This window comes from Triticum dicoccoides, chromosome 2A (genome assembly GCF_002162155.2).
Source record: "Triticum dicoccoides isolate Atlit2015 ecotype Zavitan chromosome 2A, WEW_v2.0, whole genome shotgun sequence".
In the NCBI taxonomy this organism is placed as follows: Eukaryota; Viridiplantae; Streptophyta; class Magnoliopsida; order Poales; family Poaceae; genus Triticum; species Triticum dicoccoides.
The window spans coordinates 605,821,127-605,837,515 of record NC_041382.1 but is presented as its reverse complement, the minus strand read 5'-3'; the positions used below and the strand labels follow the sequence as shown (position 1 = coordinate 605,837,515).

The following is a 16,389-nucleotide window of genomic DNA, read 5'->3' as shown; positions in this document are numbered from 1 at the left end:
AACCATCGCAACGGGAGCCATATAAGATATGTCGGCCGATCCATTGGTCGTGGTGGGAGGGGGGCCTCCCTGCTGGCTTCACCCCATGTCCACAGTCATTTGTCCCGCACTTCCTACTAATAGTGTTACTATATTCTCTCAACTCATTGTGCTCACCACGACCACCGTGTGGATGTTTTCCTTAGCGTCTGCGGTTTTCATCAACGCCCGCCTTCTCATGGAGACTAAGAGGTTCTTTCACCGCAATGGAGCCACCGAGCCAATACCAGCGCCAATCCATTTATATGGCTTCATACTTACACATTTTGCAGACTATGACCCTATGCTCGCCGGCACGCCGCCGATCCCTCAGATGGGGCTCCACGCGGTGCTCGCCACGACGACGGTCTCCCTTCGCTCGCCGGCACGACATCCTCATCGGCAGGGATAGGCCTCGTCGGCACGCGGTGGTCGGGGCGACGATGCTCGCTGAAGGCATGTTGGCGACTCTTGCAGGGGTAAAGTCTGTATTTTCTTCAATCTATGCAGCTACAGAAAAAAAATTCTTCAGAAAATATCACAAGGCTGGGGGCGATGCCCCCGGGCCTCAACATAGCTGTGCCGCTGTTTGCTAGTATACAATCACTGGGCATCACATCGAGGATACGATTTCACCGTTACCCTTCCCTTCTTCGTGTCAACAGTCCCGTGTTTTTGGCGTTGTTGGTCATCAAGGTTAAAAATATCACCTTTATTTGATCATTTGGTCTCGCACCTCCTACTAATAGTGCTACTTTATTCTCTCACCTCATCGTGCCCACCTTGACCACCGTGTGGATGTTTTCTTTAGCTACATGGGTTTTTCACCAATGTTCGTCTTCTTAGGGAGACTCAGAGGCTGCTTCACCGCGACAGAGTCACCGAGCCATTACCATCGGCAATCCATCTATACGGCTTCATACTTACACATTTAACATGCCAACTGTCGTTCCTATTATTCAAGCAGTAGATATGCATGTAAAACCATGAGACTAAGGATTGATTTGGAGAGAATCACGCAGCTCCATAGGGCACGATGTCATGACCGAAACCTTTTCAAACGGGGCAGAAGATACCAGGTGGAAACGGGACCTCATATTTGGCGCATGACGCGTTGCGAAGACAGAGCGCGCACCCCCACCAACTCCCCCTGTGCCCGTTTTGGGCGGGCCCATGTACGGGGCGGGATGCCCACCTGTTTTCTCATTTCAATTTTTTTCTATGTTTCTTTTTAAAAATAATTCAGGATTTAAAAAAAGTTCCAAATTTCAAAAAAATTGAGAATTTTGGAAATGGTGTAAAAATAATAAAATTTTCGTGAATTCAAAAAAAGATAAGTGCTCATGAACTCAAAAAATGTTTGCCTATTGCAAAAAATGTTCATGAATTTCTAGAAAATGTTCACAATATTCGAAAAATGTTTGGGAATTTCGAAATTGTTCCTAAATTTCAAAAAATGTTCGCAACATTCATGAAATGATCGTTAATTCAAAAAGTATTCATGAACTCACAAAAATGTTCGTCAAAAACAAAAAATGTTCCTAAATTTCAATATTTGTTTCCAATTTTTTTAAATCTCCGGTTCAAAAAAATTGGAGCCGCCGGTGGCGACTTGCGCGCCAAATAGGAGCTGTCGGTGGAATCGTATATAGAGTTTTCTAAGGGCCAGTTCTTTTCCAGCTTCTAGGAGCTTATTACCAAAATAAGCAAGAAGCTCGAAAGAACTCTTTTTGAACTATAGGGCTTAACTTATTTCCACCTGCCTTTCCTTCACAATGAGAAAAGGCTGGGGGGAGAGGTGCTTCCCGTAGAAGCTCACTTACAATCAAAGGGGTATATCTCCTATTCTCCTTACCACTAAAGTTCAGAAATATTACAGTGAAACTGCCACCGAGCCCACCTGCCCGTGGGGAAAATCCAGCTCTCGCTTGTCGCTCGTTCGTCCTCCAGGAACAGGCACTCGTGCGACAGAAGCGGGTACGTCAAAGCAGCCGCCGCCACCGCTCCCAGCCCTTATGTCCGGCGCCACTTCTTCGCGTCCTTCCCTCCGCCGCGGCCGCGGCCGCTCCCCTCCCTTCCCTCCCGTGTCGCCTTTTCCCCTTCCTTCCCTTGGCGTCGCCTTTTTCCCTCCCTCCCTTGACCGCTGGATCGTCTCACACAAAGCTAGGGTTAGTGGCGGCCGCCGGCGTTCCCCGCCCGTCCCGCTGCTCGCCGCCCCTCCCTCTGGCGATGCCTCCATGGACAACGGGTAGGCCTTCTTCCTCCACTGCTCCTCCCTCCGGGGCGCAGAAGCTGGCCGCCCCTTTCCGCCGGTCGCCACCAACCTCCCTCCACTGCTTTGCTCCGGCCGACGCCCCTCAATGGTGCTGCTATATGGTGTTGAGGAAATTTCTGTAGATTAGATGTAGCCTCGCAATCCTGCACACGTAACATAATTTGTGATGTGGTGCCGCTATGAACAAAAATGAGTGATATTTTTATGTGCTGCTATATGAGTGTATATGAACATAATTTTTGATGTGATGTTATATCCGTTATATGAGTGTATGTCAGACAATAATCATGTTGTGGGTTTGGAAGTCCAATTTATGTTCATACAGGCAAAACATTAAAAAATAACTCGATGTCGTTTAATCAGAACGACAACAGTCCAAGGGCATTATAGAGTTTTCATTGGCTATGCCACAGATAAGCTGGAAAAAAAAGCACCGAAAATAACTGATTGGCTTATTTTTATAAAAGTTTATTTCCACAACATAACTTAAAGGAACTGACCCTAACTGGGCCAGCCCATGTGGCGGAAGGGGTGAGCGTTCCTACTGTCTGCAAACTATAGTATACACGGGAGTACTAAACCGTCTCCGTACTTAATGAAAAAAATACTGTCTCCGACTCCTACCGCTAGTTTTTTCCTTTTTTTGATGGGACCTACCGCTAGTTTTCTAATGTGAAGGCGATAGCCTTGTCCGAGTTCGACCGGAAATAGATCCAAGGCTCTACTTAGTTGGAAAGGCACGTTTTATTTCCGAATTCTCCTATCCATCATAACAAGAAAGAAAGCCCGGGCTGCTTATAGCTTATAGAGTGGCTAACTGGGAACACTGCAGCATACTATTGGAAGCTGTCAGATGCTTGCCGCCTCCGGGCGGGGCTGGGATCATGGCGCGTGCTGTCGGAACTCCTGCTGCTTCTCATATAATGCTACGAACATCGACGTACCGCCAGACAATCAATCCTCACCGATCCTACTCCGACGTAACACATGGCGACAATATTCGGCGGCGTGCCGGCCGACGGGCGCTCGCTCGTCGAGGCGTTTTTTCTGATCCTGCTGCCGCTGCTCCTCCAGTGCCTCTGCCGGCCGCTCCAACGCGGCCGGACGCACGGAAGAGTTCGCTCGGAGGAGGGTACCTTCGGCCGCAAGGGCGTTCGCGCCGCCCGCCGAAGCCCGGCGTCGTGTAGATGCCGCCAGATGTTTTTGAGCGTGGGCGATGAGGAGGACAGCGCCGCCGGCAGAAGAAGAGCATTGTGCCATTGTCATCCGGCGATGTCGACGTTGTACTGCCGTCTGGTGATGATCAATAGACTACGAGCTTACATCGCCGGGATTATATTGACGGCGGCTACACCCACTGGGCCGGGTGTTTACACTTTGGCGCGCTGGCGACATGCAGATGATATCGAGCCGTTGACACGTGAGACGTCGGGTGACAACTTTCACGGCACGTTGCCGTGCGTGGAGGGGAGCACCGCCGGCCGAAGGCGAGCCACCGCGAACGATCGCTGGACAACCTCGGAGAGACTCACAGACAACGTCGTGAAGGCAGAGCTTGGCACTTCGACGGGCATAAGAGGCCCATATCGACTGTCGACTCTCGAGTGCCTTTCGATACCGACCCTCGCGGGGCTTCAGTTACGCCACACCTTTCTACACCACGTGCTCAATCAACATTGTCCTCAGAGAACTTCGACCGACATCTGTATCGTATGCAATTGGGATCGGCACGTGGAGACGGAGTTTGGCACTTCCATGGGCACTAGTCCCGAGGGAACTTCGATCGACCTCCATATCGTACGCGATTTGGATCAGCTATCACGGTGGTTCATTGTATATGGAGGCCTAGATTTCCCCATGGGATTTTCTGAGCAACGGAACAAAGGGTCATGGCGGGCCTATTCCCCCGAGGGAATTCCGGTGGAGGATGAGGACGACTCACATGATTGGAGAGAGCGGACATTCAAAGATTCGACCCGTGAATTTTCCGATAATGACCCATGTCTTGATCAGAGCAGTGTGTGTTCTGACAGCCACAAGAAGGCCCACTGCAGCGCGACAATGACTACTTCGACGAGGTTAGCAGAATTTTTGTTGCATCGACCCGCGGACATGGCATGGTCGTCAATGCAGGCCCAGCTTGGAAGTAACAATGACAATGATTCACATGATTGGAGAGCGCAAACGTTCGAAGATTCGACCAACCAATTCTCTGGAACAGACAAAGACTCATATCCTGATCAGAACATTGTGTGTTCTGATAGCAAGATCGGTGCGCATTTCAGCGCGACAATGACGACTTCAAACAGTACCGTGGCATCTTCGTCAATGCAGCTTGGTGGCAGCAGCGACAACCTGACTAGCTCGACATCAGAGCAACCAAATAGCAACAATGACCACATCGAGACGTCTAATGAAGTTGATAAAACAAGTACACCATATTGGCTCTTTCCAGGATTCACATTTTGCCCGACAGACGAGGATATCATGCTCCACTATCTCAAGCCCAAAGTCCTGAATCTGGCGCTTCAACCATATAGGAGAAGGATAGAAGAGCTGGTTAATATTTATGCTCTGGACCCAGATGACATAAGACGTAAGTTCCGAAAACATCTTTTACTGAGTTATTAATGTTTTTGTTTTGCTTGGTCTCGTCCGGTGAAGTGCAAATGCATCTTGGATTTTCTAAAAAAAATGTAGCTCAATGAACTGAACCGAAGTTGCACGGAAGTTTTTTTCTCCGGCCAATTGCATGCTACCATGGTTGGCACATGCAGCTGGAATGACACTTTGTACTTGCAGATGAAGATCTAGGCTAAAAGCCATCACTTGTTGATCTAGGTTTTCAAAAAGTGCTGGCGCCCTCACTAAATGGAGGGACCGTGAGCCATAAACTGTAAGAAAAATATCGAACAAACTAAGACTATATGTTTATTATGTTTCAGTAGTTAGAACTCACATGAACGAACAAGTATAAGAGAATTCAGTTGTGGATACACAACGCAGTTTCCCTTTGTATTTCTTAACGTGTGGGTAGAAGTTGGGTTCTAAACTATGTGACACAGTAAATAAATGTATATATAGCGTGTAAATTATTTAAATCCACTCGACTAATTTTCTGAATTTCAGACAACTTGTACGTTGCACTGTACTTGCATAGGCCGTATTTTTTTTTTGCTTTCAGTGCATAAAGCAGCTGGACGTTGTGATTTATTACCAGATTGGCATGACACAGTCTAATTCTTCTACGTGTATGCACGCAGTTGATGGACACGGAGACAAAGAGCGACTAGGGTTCTTCTTCGTGCGCAAGCAAGCCACGGCGTACACCCTAGTTTCAAAAAAAGCCACGGCGTACAGCCTCGTTTCAAAAAAAGCTGCGGCATACAGCAACCCGTGCTTCTACACCACCCCGGTCGGGTTCTGGAAGATCCGTGGCCCGCCGTCCCGCGTGAAGCACGACGGCTGCACCGTGGCCTTCAAGACGTCGATGGACTTCTACCGCGGCAGGGCGCCACACGGGTGCAAGACCCAGTGGAGCATGTTCGAGTACAAGCTCAACGCGGACCGAGAAGACCTCAGGAACCTCGCCCGGCCATGGGTACGTATGTGAACATATGAACCATCTTGCTTCACATCAATGATCTTTTCTCATCGCTTACCAAACTGTCATTGTTCTGGGAACAGATGAACTCCTACGTCGTGTGCAAGGTTCGCAAGAGGGACTGTCGCCGAGACGCCAAGGGCGGAGAGGTCGAGGATGCGCCGGCGGTGCCATCCAAGGCGAAAGGGTTGTGGCGGCGCCCCGCACCGTTGCCGGGATCCCCTCGTGGGAAGCCAAACTCAAGGAGACACATCGACCAGATGGACAAGATAGTGTGCCGAAGTGCGATGTAATACTACTAGCTCGGAAGCAGGAGGCAATGGGGGCTCCGGAACTAGAGGGCGACGAACCGGGCCTACTTCTTGGGAAGTGCAAGCGTCCTGCTACGTTTTAGGATGAATCCTGCCCTTTCGAGCTCGTGGGCTATAAGCCTCTAACCAAAGTTGTAGACACTAGTAGTTTTAGTGGTTTTATGTTTCTGATCGAGAGGTTTAGATAAACGAATAGAGGTTTTATAATTGTCGATTACTACATCTCTTGTATATCATAATATACTACATATGCCCGATTCGTTGCAACTTTTTGTATCCAGTAGTGTGCCACAGCGTGCCACTATGTGAATGTGAAGTTGTATTACTATAAAAGAAAAAAAATACAAATATCTAGATTCAAAAATGGAGGGAAAACTTTGCCAAACTTGCAAAAGTGGTTGCATTTTCTTGCTTTTAGCAACTTAATATTACTTGTGTGAGGTGTGTAGACCAGTAGATGATCTGAAAACTACGACTCCTATGACCTGAAGATATGTAAAAAGCTTGATTCAAGTATGAAGGAAACTTCTATCGAACTTTCTCTTTTGTCATCCCGAGGTATGGTGGCCATCCTGAGGCGATTGAACCGCTAGGATATCGGGCTGATCTGAGCTCGAGCTCAGACACGAATTTTCCAATGGATGCAACGTATTGTTTCTCTTTGCATGACTAGCAATGATTTTTCTCTCTGCAATCAGTGAAGACACAACATGAATGTAGCACCCCAGCGTCATAAATTGCTTGGCCTTAAAAAAAGTGGTTACATATAGCCCTCCGGCCCAATAAACTGGACAAAGTGGGTACTGACGATTTGATGCAGAAAAATATTCTCATAGCATGCATGACGGTTATCAAGGATATAGAAGATGGCACAGGAGGGAATCATGCATATGTCGTGAGGAAGGTGATTGCGAGGAGAAATGAGTTCCAATCTTGTTTACTAGTGCATGAATCTCGTTGAAGGAAGTATGAAGCTGATAGTTTAGCAAAGTTTTCTTTATTATTAACTTTAGGTTGACATGTTTGGCTTATTGAGCAACATGATGCTGTAACGAACTATTCCTTCCAGATTGAGCAATAAAGTACAACATTTACCCCTAAACAAGATATATAATACTACTCCCTCCTTTCAAAAAAGGAGGACGTCCTAGTTTCTAGGTTTTTCTATGCTATATTATGTATTAGAAAATGCATAACGAGCTAATTCATACAGGGCCACCTATGACCTACGACTTTATGAGCCAATGGTGTAGTACAAACAATTCTCTTGACTTTCTTTGTTTGCGAGTTATTGATCATGTGCTCATTTTACAATGGAGGGAGTACGGGCTACAATAGTCGGCCATTATCTTTTATTTTTCTTGAGGGAGTCTTTTCGAATTGTAAGCTGGAAATGGATTGCGATACCCTTCCCTGAGCAGCGCCTGTTTGGACTTGTAATTTATGGGTTGGGCTTGGTTCTGCTTATCATATACAAAAGACTTGACAATTTTCACAAAATTTTAAAACGTTCACGAATCCAAAAATATTCATGAATTTAAAAAATACTAATAAATTCAAAAATGTTCATTTGTTTAAAAAAATAGAAATTTGCAAAACTACTCCCAGGTTTTAAAAATTATTCATGAATTTTATAATTTTATAATAAAATATCTTAAGGAGAAATAAAATAGAAAACCGTAAGAAACCCGGTAAAAACCGATAGAGAAAACAAAGAAAGAAAAAGGCCGAAACCTTTTCCAAACCGTGCAGAAACTTCCAGGTGGAATCGTACATAGAGTTTCCTAATTGGACCAGCCCATGTGGCCAGAAGGTATGTGAAATATGAAATCACTAATTAAGAAGCACTCATGTCTTAAGAAAACTAATTAAGAAGCACTCTTTGTAAAGGTCACTCTCACCTTGCGACAACTTGTCACAATTTTGGAGTTTTTCTTTTTTATAGATTAATTTATTTAAAACATTTTCTCTCCTAAACCGTGAGTCCAAATCTCAAACCGTTTTTACCGTGGGATTCCCCGCGTCGATATCTTCAAAACTAGATCACTTGATGATAGGTTTTGACAAAAAAAATGCAAAACAAATCGGACGAAAAACCAAACTGGGCGTACGTCTTTTCCTTTCCGAAGAGGCACAACTGTGACTCTCGCGGGAGCAAATCCGTGCCTCCACAAGAAGTAAATCTATGCCTCTCATGGAAGAAGAAAAAGAAAAATGTTTTCTTTTCTTTCCCGAGGTTGTGCCTCTCGCGGAAACAAATTCATACCTCCACTAGAAATAAGTTTGTACCTCTCGCGGAAAAACGTGTTTTTTTCCTTTCCTGAGGCACACACTGCCTCTCAAGAAAGCAAATTCGCCCCTCCGAGAGAAGTAAATCTGCATCTTTCAGACCATGCCTCTCACAGAAGCAAATCCGTGCCTGCGCGAGAAGTAAATTTGTGCCTCTCGCGGAAGAAAAAAAACATTTTTTTCCTTTCCTGAGAGGCACTCGCGGAAGCAAATCCATGCCTCCACGAGAAATAAATATGTGGCTCTCGGGGAAGGAAGAAAAAAAAAAGAAAAAACTTTTTTCGCGTAAAATTGTCCAAACCCTAAGAAAAATTGGAAAGCAGATTTTTTTTCTAAAAAATCATCTAAAAGCCAAAAATGTGAAGAGAAAAATAAAAATAAATCAAAATCCAGAGGGAGCGCCCGAAGCACGAACCGTGATGGCGGTAGTGACGCGCTTCCGGCGCACGAAAAGTGACCCTTGCGGTGGGCTCCCGAAGGAATACGCGTTGATTGGTTGCTCTCTGTGAACTATTCTGCGCTACGGGCGTTAAATACGATTGCCCCTAGATAGATTCTTAGCAGGCCTATTTTGCACCTTTGAGCAGGGAAAAGCGTCGTGAGTGTCAAGTACTAAACCGTGTCCTATTATATCTTAAAAAAACCTAAACCGTGTCCGACTCCCATACAAATTCCCCTATAGTTCTCTAACGGGAAGGCGACGGTTTCCGAGTGCGACAGGAAATAGATCTAGATTCTGTAGACGGAATGAGACGTTTTATTCGACTTCTCCATGGTAAGAAACAAAGTCCGAGCTGCTTAGCTTAGTAGTACGTAGCTAATTGGGACACTCATAACTGTCAGATCGTGGCGCGTGCTGTCGGAATTTTCTGCTCTCTTCTCTCATAAAAGGCGACGAACATCGACGTACCTCCACACATTAATCCACACCGAGCCTCCTCCGGCGTACAAATATGGCGACAATATCCAGCAGCATCCCGGCCGACGGGTGCTCGCTCCTCGAGGCGTTTTTGGTGATCCTGCTGCCGCTGCTCCTCCAGTGCCTCTGCCGGCCGCTCCAACGCGGCCGCGCCCATGGAAAAGATCGCTGGGAGGTGGATACCTTCGGCAGCGTAGACGTTGGCGCCGGCGGCCAAAGCCCGGCGTCGTGTAACTCCCACCAGGTGTTTCCGAGCTTCGGCGATGAGGAGGACAGCACCGCCGGCAGAAGAAGAGCATCATGTCGTCGTCATCCGGCAGCGACATCGAAATCGATGTTGAATTGCCGTCTAGCGATGATCAATAAACTACAGGCTTATATCGCCAGGATTACATTGACGATATCTACACCCAGTGGGGCGGGTGTATACAATTTGGTGCCCCGGCGACACGACGATGATATCGAACTGTTGACACGTGAGGGGTTGGGTGACAACTTTCACGGCACGTTGCCGTGCGTGGAGGAGAGCACCCCCAGCCGATGGCGAGCCATGGCGAACCGTCACTGGATGATATCAGAGAGACCGACATACAAGGCAAAGCCTCGCACTTCCACTGGCGCAGGAGGGCGATACCGGTCTGCTAACGAGTACCTTTCGACGTCGGACATATCGGTGTTTCAGTTCTGCCGCAATGTCCTACAGCATGAGCTCAACGAGAGAGTTTCGATCGACCCCAGTATCACACACCATTGGGATCAACTATCGTGGTGGTGCACTGTGTACGGAGGCCTAGATTCCACCGTGGGAATTTCCAAGCAATGGGACGAACGGCTATGGCAGGGCGATTCCTCCGAGGGAATTCCCATGGAGGAGGACGACTCACGTGATTGCAGAGAGCAGATATCCAAAGTTTCCAACGATGAATTCTTTGGAACAGATAACGACTCATGTCTTGATCAGAGCAGTGTATGTTTTGACAGCCACACTAACGCGGAATGCAGTTCGACAATGACGACTTCAACGAGGTCGGCAGAATTTTTGTTGCATCGACCCGTGGAGAACGGTACCGTGGCATCGTCGTCAATGCAGACCCAGCTTGGTGGCAACAGTGACAACGATTCACCCGATTGGAGAGAGCGAACATTCAAAGATTCGACCGACAAATTTTATGGAACAGACCAAGAATCATGTCCTGATCAGAACATTGTGTGTTCTCATAACAAGATGGTCACGCATTGCAGCGCGGCAATGACGACTTGGAACAGTACCGTGGTATCGTCGTCAATGCAGCTTGGTGGCAGCAGCAGCGATGACTCGACTAGCTCGGACGTAGAGCAACCGAGTAGCAACAACGACGACATTGACGATTCTGATAGCATGAATAGCTCGATTACAACTGAACATGGGGATGTATCCAACGAGCAAGCAACCGAGCCGTCTACTGAAGTTGATGAGACAAGTAGTACACCATGGTGGCTAGTACCAGGATTCAGATTTCGCCCCACGGACAAGGAGATCGTGCTCCACTATCTCAAGCCCAAAGTCCTGGATCTGGCGCTTCCAAGAAGAATAGAAGAGCTGGACAATATTTATGCTCTGAACGCAGATGACATAAGACGTAAGTTCCGAAAACATCTTTTTATTGAATTATTTGTTGTTTTTTCAGTGCATAAAGCAGGCATGGACGTTGTGTTACACTTACACAGTGGCATGAAAGAGTCTAACTCTTCTACGTATATGCACGCAGTTGACGAAGAAGACGGAGACAAAGAGCGACTAGGGTTCTTCTTCGTGCACAAGCAAGACACGGCGTACAGCAACGGGTGCTACTACACCACCCCGGCCGGGTACTGGAGGATCCGCGGCCGGCCGTCCCGCGTGAGGGAGGGCCGCTGCACCGTCGCCTTCAAGACGTCGATGGACTTCTACCGCGGCAGGCTGCTGCACGGGTGCAGGACCCCGTGGAGCATGTTCGAGTACAAGCTCAACGCGGACCGAGGCGACCTCAGGAACCTCGCGCAGCCAGAGGTACGCATGTGAGCAACTGAGCATGTGAACCACTTGCTTCAGATTAATGATCTTTTCTCATCGCTTACCAAACTGCCTTGTTCCTGGAACAGATGAACTCCTACGTTATGTGCAAGGTTCGCAAGAGGGACAGTCGCCGAGACGCCCAGGGCGGAGAGGTGCTGGCGGCGCCGGTCAAATCCAAGGCGGCGAGGATGTGGCGGCGCCCCGCACCGTTGTCGGGATCCCCTGGTGCGAAGCAAAACTCAAGGAGACGCACTGGACAGATGTACAGTATAGTTGCGCCGGAGCGCGATGTAATACTACTAGCTCGGAAGCAGGAGGAGGCAATGTGGGCTCCAGAACTAGAGGGCGACGAACCGGGCGTACTTGGGAAGCGCAAACGTCCTGCTACGTTTTAGGATGGATCCTGCCCCTTCGAGCTCGTGAGCTCTAACCAAAGTTGTATAGACACTAGTGGTTTTAGGTTGTTTTTTGTTTCTGATCCAGAGGTTTAGGCGAATAGATTCAGAGAGCAGGTTTGTGTACAATTTTCAGTTACCACATCTTTTGTAAATCAGGGTAGATTAGTCGTTGGCTCATATCTTATGTGTATACTCTCCTCGTTCCAAAATATAAGGTATATTGGTTTTCGTGCAAGTCAAACTTGAATATGTTCGACCAAGATTATGCCGCCTACTGTACTATCTTCTGCCTTGTATTCCCTCTAGATCACTACTTTAGGGCCTCTTTGATTCACAGGTTTTTAAAAACGTGGGAATAGAAAAAGTATAGAATTGGAGTGTCATGCCCACTTGAATCCTATAGGATTATCAAGGAGTGTTTGATTTCACGGGAAAAACAAAGGAATTGTAAAAAGAGGTTGGAGTGGATGTTAGATTTCCTATAGAATTCCTTTGAATCAAAGGAGCTCTTAGTGATCCATAAAAGCTCATATATTTTTCTACGGAGGGAGTACAATGCAAGGTGCTTAGTAAAATAAACTGACTTCTTAAGCATCAATACTTATTTTCATAGGAGGGGTGTCTAATCAAGCGTTCACCTTCCACAAATAAGCACCAATGCCTAAGAAAACACTGGTTTATTTCTCTAAATAAGCATCTTCCTAAGCACCTTGCATTGTACAAACATTAGCGACCCGTTTGGGGACCCTGTTGCGGGAAATTAGCATGTTGAGCAGGGTTTCTGTCATCTTCAAAACATATCTGTAAGTTAAATATACATGAAAAAAATCCATATATTTGTAAGTTATCAAATGATTTAAAATTTAATTGATTTGCAGTAAGTAGTGTGGTAGTAAGGGATGACTTGGCGCTCATTGCAACGCTCTTCTATCTTGATGAACGGTAGAAATACATAAGATGTGAACGGATTATAGTTTAATAAAAGTTTAGGTTTCATGTTTTAGATATGTTCATGCATAAAAAGAGGGGAGATAATCTGATATTGGTACCAATTCTTTCAAATAAGTCTTTCAAAATGTGGGAATGATCTATTTCATAGAGAAGGAAGCACATTGGTATTTCTAATAGATGCAATTTTTCTCCCAGGAAGTTAAGCATTCATTCATGTCCCAAGGGCTATCTCTAGCACAAATGTATAACCTGTTAGAATTCATTTGGTATAATTTTAACAGTTCAAATTAGAGTGTTTCAAGTGTATAGCCCTGTAGAAAGATATAGTGGCATCCATTTCCAAAGCACGAAAACACCAACCATTGTTCGTAATGGAGATTATTGCAACCATCTGGTTCATGTAATGAACCTGAGGATGAGCCTTAAAATAACGGAAAATGAGCTTCTCTAAACTGAATATTCAGGAAAGGAAATAGGTTTCTAACAATCATAGCAGGTGCACTACCTATAAGCTATAATACCATGTATATATATAATTAGCAATCATGTACCTATATATATAGGCCCCAGGGATATCATCAATATTAGATATGGATGTGCAAGTATGTCCATAGATAGTTGTGTGTAAAATAGTAGAACCTACAGTAGTAGCACAAGAGTACCTAACCTGTGACCTATGCCACATCAGGTTGACATTCATCGCATCAGAGATAAATGTATTGGAAAGTCACATTGTATAAACAACATTGAAAATTAACAGCCCTTTATTTGGATGGCAATCTAAGTACATTGCTGTTTATATCTGATACATTAAAAATAGAGAAAAGTATATGTTTCGTCCCTCAACTTCTAGCCAAGTTTAGATTTGGTCCCTCAACTATAAAACCGGATAACTTGCACCCCCAACTCTTTAAACCGGACAAGTTTTGTCCGTAGAGCAGCGGTATCCGCGCTGAATCAACGTGGTTTTGACCAGTACAAAGTGAAACGTGGCCAAGGTTTTAGAGGTATAAAGAGAAGATAACACTTGCAGCGCTCATGGTGTTGTGCGTGCCGCTCGCATGGGCCATGCTGCTGTCCAGGATAACACCCATCAGGATCTCCTCCGGCACCTCCAGCTTCTCGTACACGCATCGGCATGACCAATAGTGCCGAGGACTGTTCACCACGGCAAGCTTGGGCAATGCACGGATGCGGTGGCGACGGTCAGCAAGGCCAAAGATGTCTCGGGCTCTCGGCACGGCGAGCCTGGCCAAGGCGCGGGTGGGTGTCGACGAGCAACTTGGCAGCAGGGCAGGGCAGACGACAGCGGTGCGGCAGCTCGAGCGGTGGCCGACAGCGGCCATGGGAGCGGGCGGGCGTTGAGGCTGCCTTGTTCGAGGAGCTCGTAGACAAGGACGCGCCGACGCGGTCGGGTCCGGCGACGTAGTAGCCGAGCCGGGCCATGACTTGCTGGCTGGGTTCCCGACGCAGAGACCGCGCGGAGTAGTCTGAGCTTCTCGTCCTTGCTGTACAAGACTACAAGTATGAGTGCAGCGTCGATGTGACCGGCGAGTGGCCGAGCTGCTTGAGCAACCCGGAGGACGCCACGGCTGCCACTCCGCTCGAGCTCTGCCGCCGCTGCCACTACGCTCGGCGCTGCAATCTGCTCGCCATGGCTGTCGGGTGGAGCGAGCGCGAGCGCGAGAGCTGAGGAAAAGAGCACCTGGAGCGGGCGAGTGTATGCTGTGGGATGTGCACGTGGTCTTGAGTGCGTCGCCGCCGCCGGTCACCGCCATGAGCTCCCGCGCCAGCGACATGCAGACTTTACTGCCGTCGTCCTCGTGCCGGTGAGCCCGGCACGGTACAAACGTGTTCGTGTCGCCAGAGCACGATCTCGGTGTCAACGTCGGCGGCGTGGATGGTTCGCTGGGGGACGCGAGCCGTAGCAGCCTTACGGAGGTCGCCAAGGACCAGAGTCACCTCGCCGGAAGCTTCCACGCCCATGTTCTCCTCCTGCTGCAACACGCACGCCAACTGCTCGACCAAATGGCCAGCCGAGTTGGAATAGGAAGGAAGAACAAGATCCGCTAAGGATTGCCACGTGGACACAGACCCAGTCAAAACCATGCCACATAATCGTGAAACCGCTTGCAATCGGGAGAGGAACTTAGTTTGTCTGGTTTCAGAAGTTGGGGGTGCTAGTTGTCCGGTTTCATAGTTGAGGGACCAAATCTAGACTTGGCTAGAAGTTGAGAGATGAAAAGTATACTTTTTTCTTAAAAATATTCACGGAGTCAATCAAATAGGAAAGGAACACTCTTCTAAACACAAACTGGTCCGATTAATTCTGGAACATATATTGGTAGAATAAGGTGGTTAACACACCGCGAACGACTGCAAGGATATCAATAACAGAAGTTTATTGCATGGTACCTGTTTATTATATCCTTTCAGAAATTCTTGAAGTAGAGAAGCTAACCATTCCATTTCTTTGATACCTACAGGAGAATACCAACAGAAGGTCATCATAGTTAAAGTCACTGGATTACCTCAACATGAATAATGGGGAAATGATGTTGAACACACATGTTGCTCGGCAACTTACTGTTCCCTTGTTTTGAAGGCTCGCCTTATACCTCAGTTCTGATGAAGAATGCCAATATGGAACATCACTTGCTGCAAGCAATCAAAACAGTGACATTAATATTTCCTGTTAGCTGCATTTTTCTTGCGATTTCACTATGTTGTTCTAAGCCACCTGTCGCATCCAGTAGTAAATAGCACCATGGTATGAATTGGAAGCACTCGTACGCCGTAAAAACATGGAAGGATAAGGTCTGTCAGCCGAAGTGAAGTAATTACCTGTCCAGAGAGTAAAAAAAACTGCGATAACCAATCTCCAAAGATCTGGCCGAATCAATTGGCCACAACAGTATGAGTACCGCCTGTACAGAATTGGAATTCGGAGGATATTAGCGCAAATGTAGTCTTCGGGTCGAAGAACGAGTGGTACATGAAAAAGCAAATATAGAGCAGAACCTAGCCGAGAACCATGGTGGTGGATGTTCATACAGTATTCTGGACGGGAATATACACATGCGTCGTGAACTGAAGCAGCAGAAGGGTGATAAAACAGAGAGACATACATTAATCACGGCCGGCGAGAGGCCCGCATCATCCGCATTCCGCCATGAATTCCTCCCGAAAGCGAGGAGTGATTGCTTCGTGCAAACCGCGGAGCAGTTTCGCTCGACGAACAGCCGAGCAGCCAAACCACGATGTAGTATCCCACTACGCGAATCACAAGAAGGGGATGAGAAACAGAGGGAAGACGGGGGATGAGATGCAGAATTCAGTTTCCATTCATTTTTCCTCCCTCCACAGTACAGGTTGTTGGTCCTTATCTATAGGCATACGGGTACACGCACTCGCCTTACAGGCTGGCACGCAGGCCCCACACACACACACACATACCCTGCCTTGATGCGCCTCTGAACCTGTTAGTTGTCAAACGGATCACAGCTGACGGGATCCGTTTCTTGAGTGTCAGGCTTCTAAGTTCCAACGGAAGAAGGCATGACATTTGCCCCTCCTTCAGTATGATCCT

At 47.2% G+C, this 16,389-nt stretch overlaps 1 protein-coding gene across 1 annotated transcript; it reads right to left on the bottom strand.

Annotated features, from left to right (window-relative positions):
- Window positions 1-2,187: 2,187 nt before the first annotated feature.
- On the bottom strand, window positions 2,188-16,132 carry LOC119357993. The gene is made up of 5 exons (XM_037624735.1): window positions 15,929-16,132; window positions 15,645-15,727; window positions 15,369-15,458; window positions 15,216-15,280; window positions 2,188-2,436 (listed from the first exon to the last, which is right to left on the bottom strand). Coding segments are annotated over exons 1-5 (489 nt in total). The 5' UTR covers window positions 15,931-16,132.
- Between the last annotated feature and the right edge of the window lie 257 nt (window positions 16,133-16,389).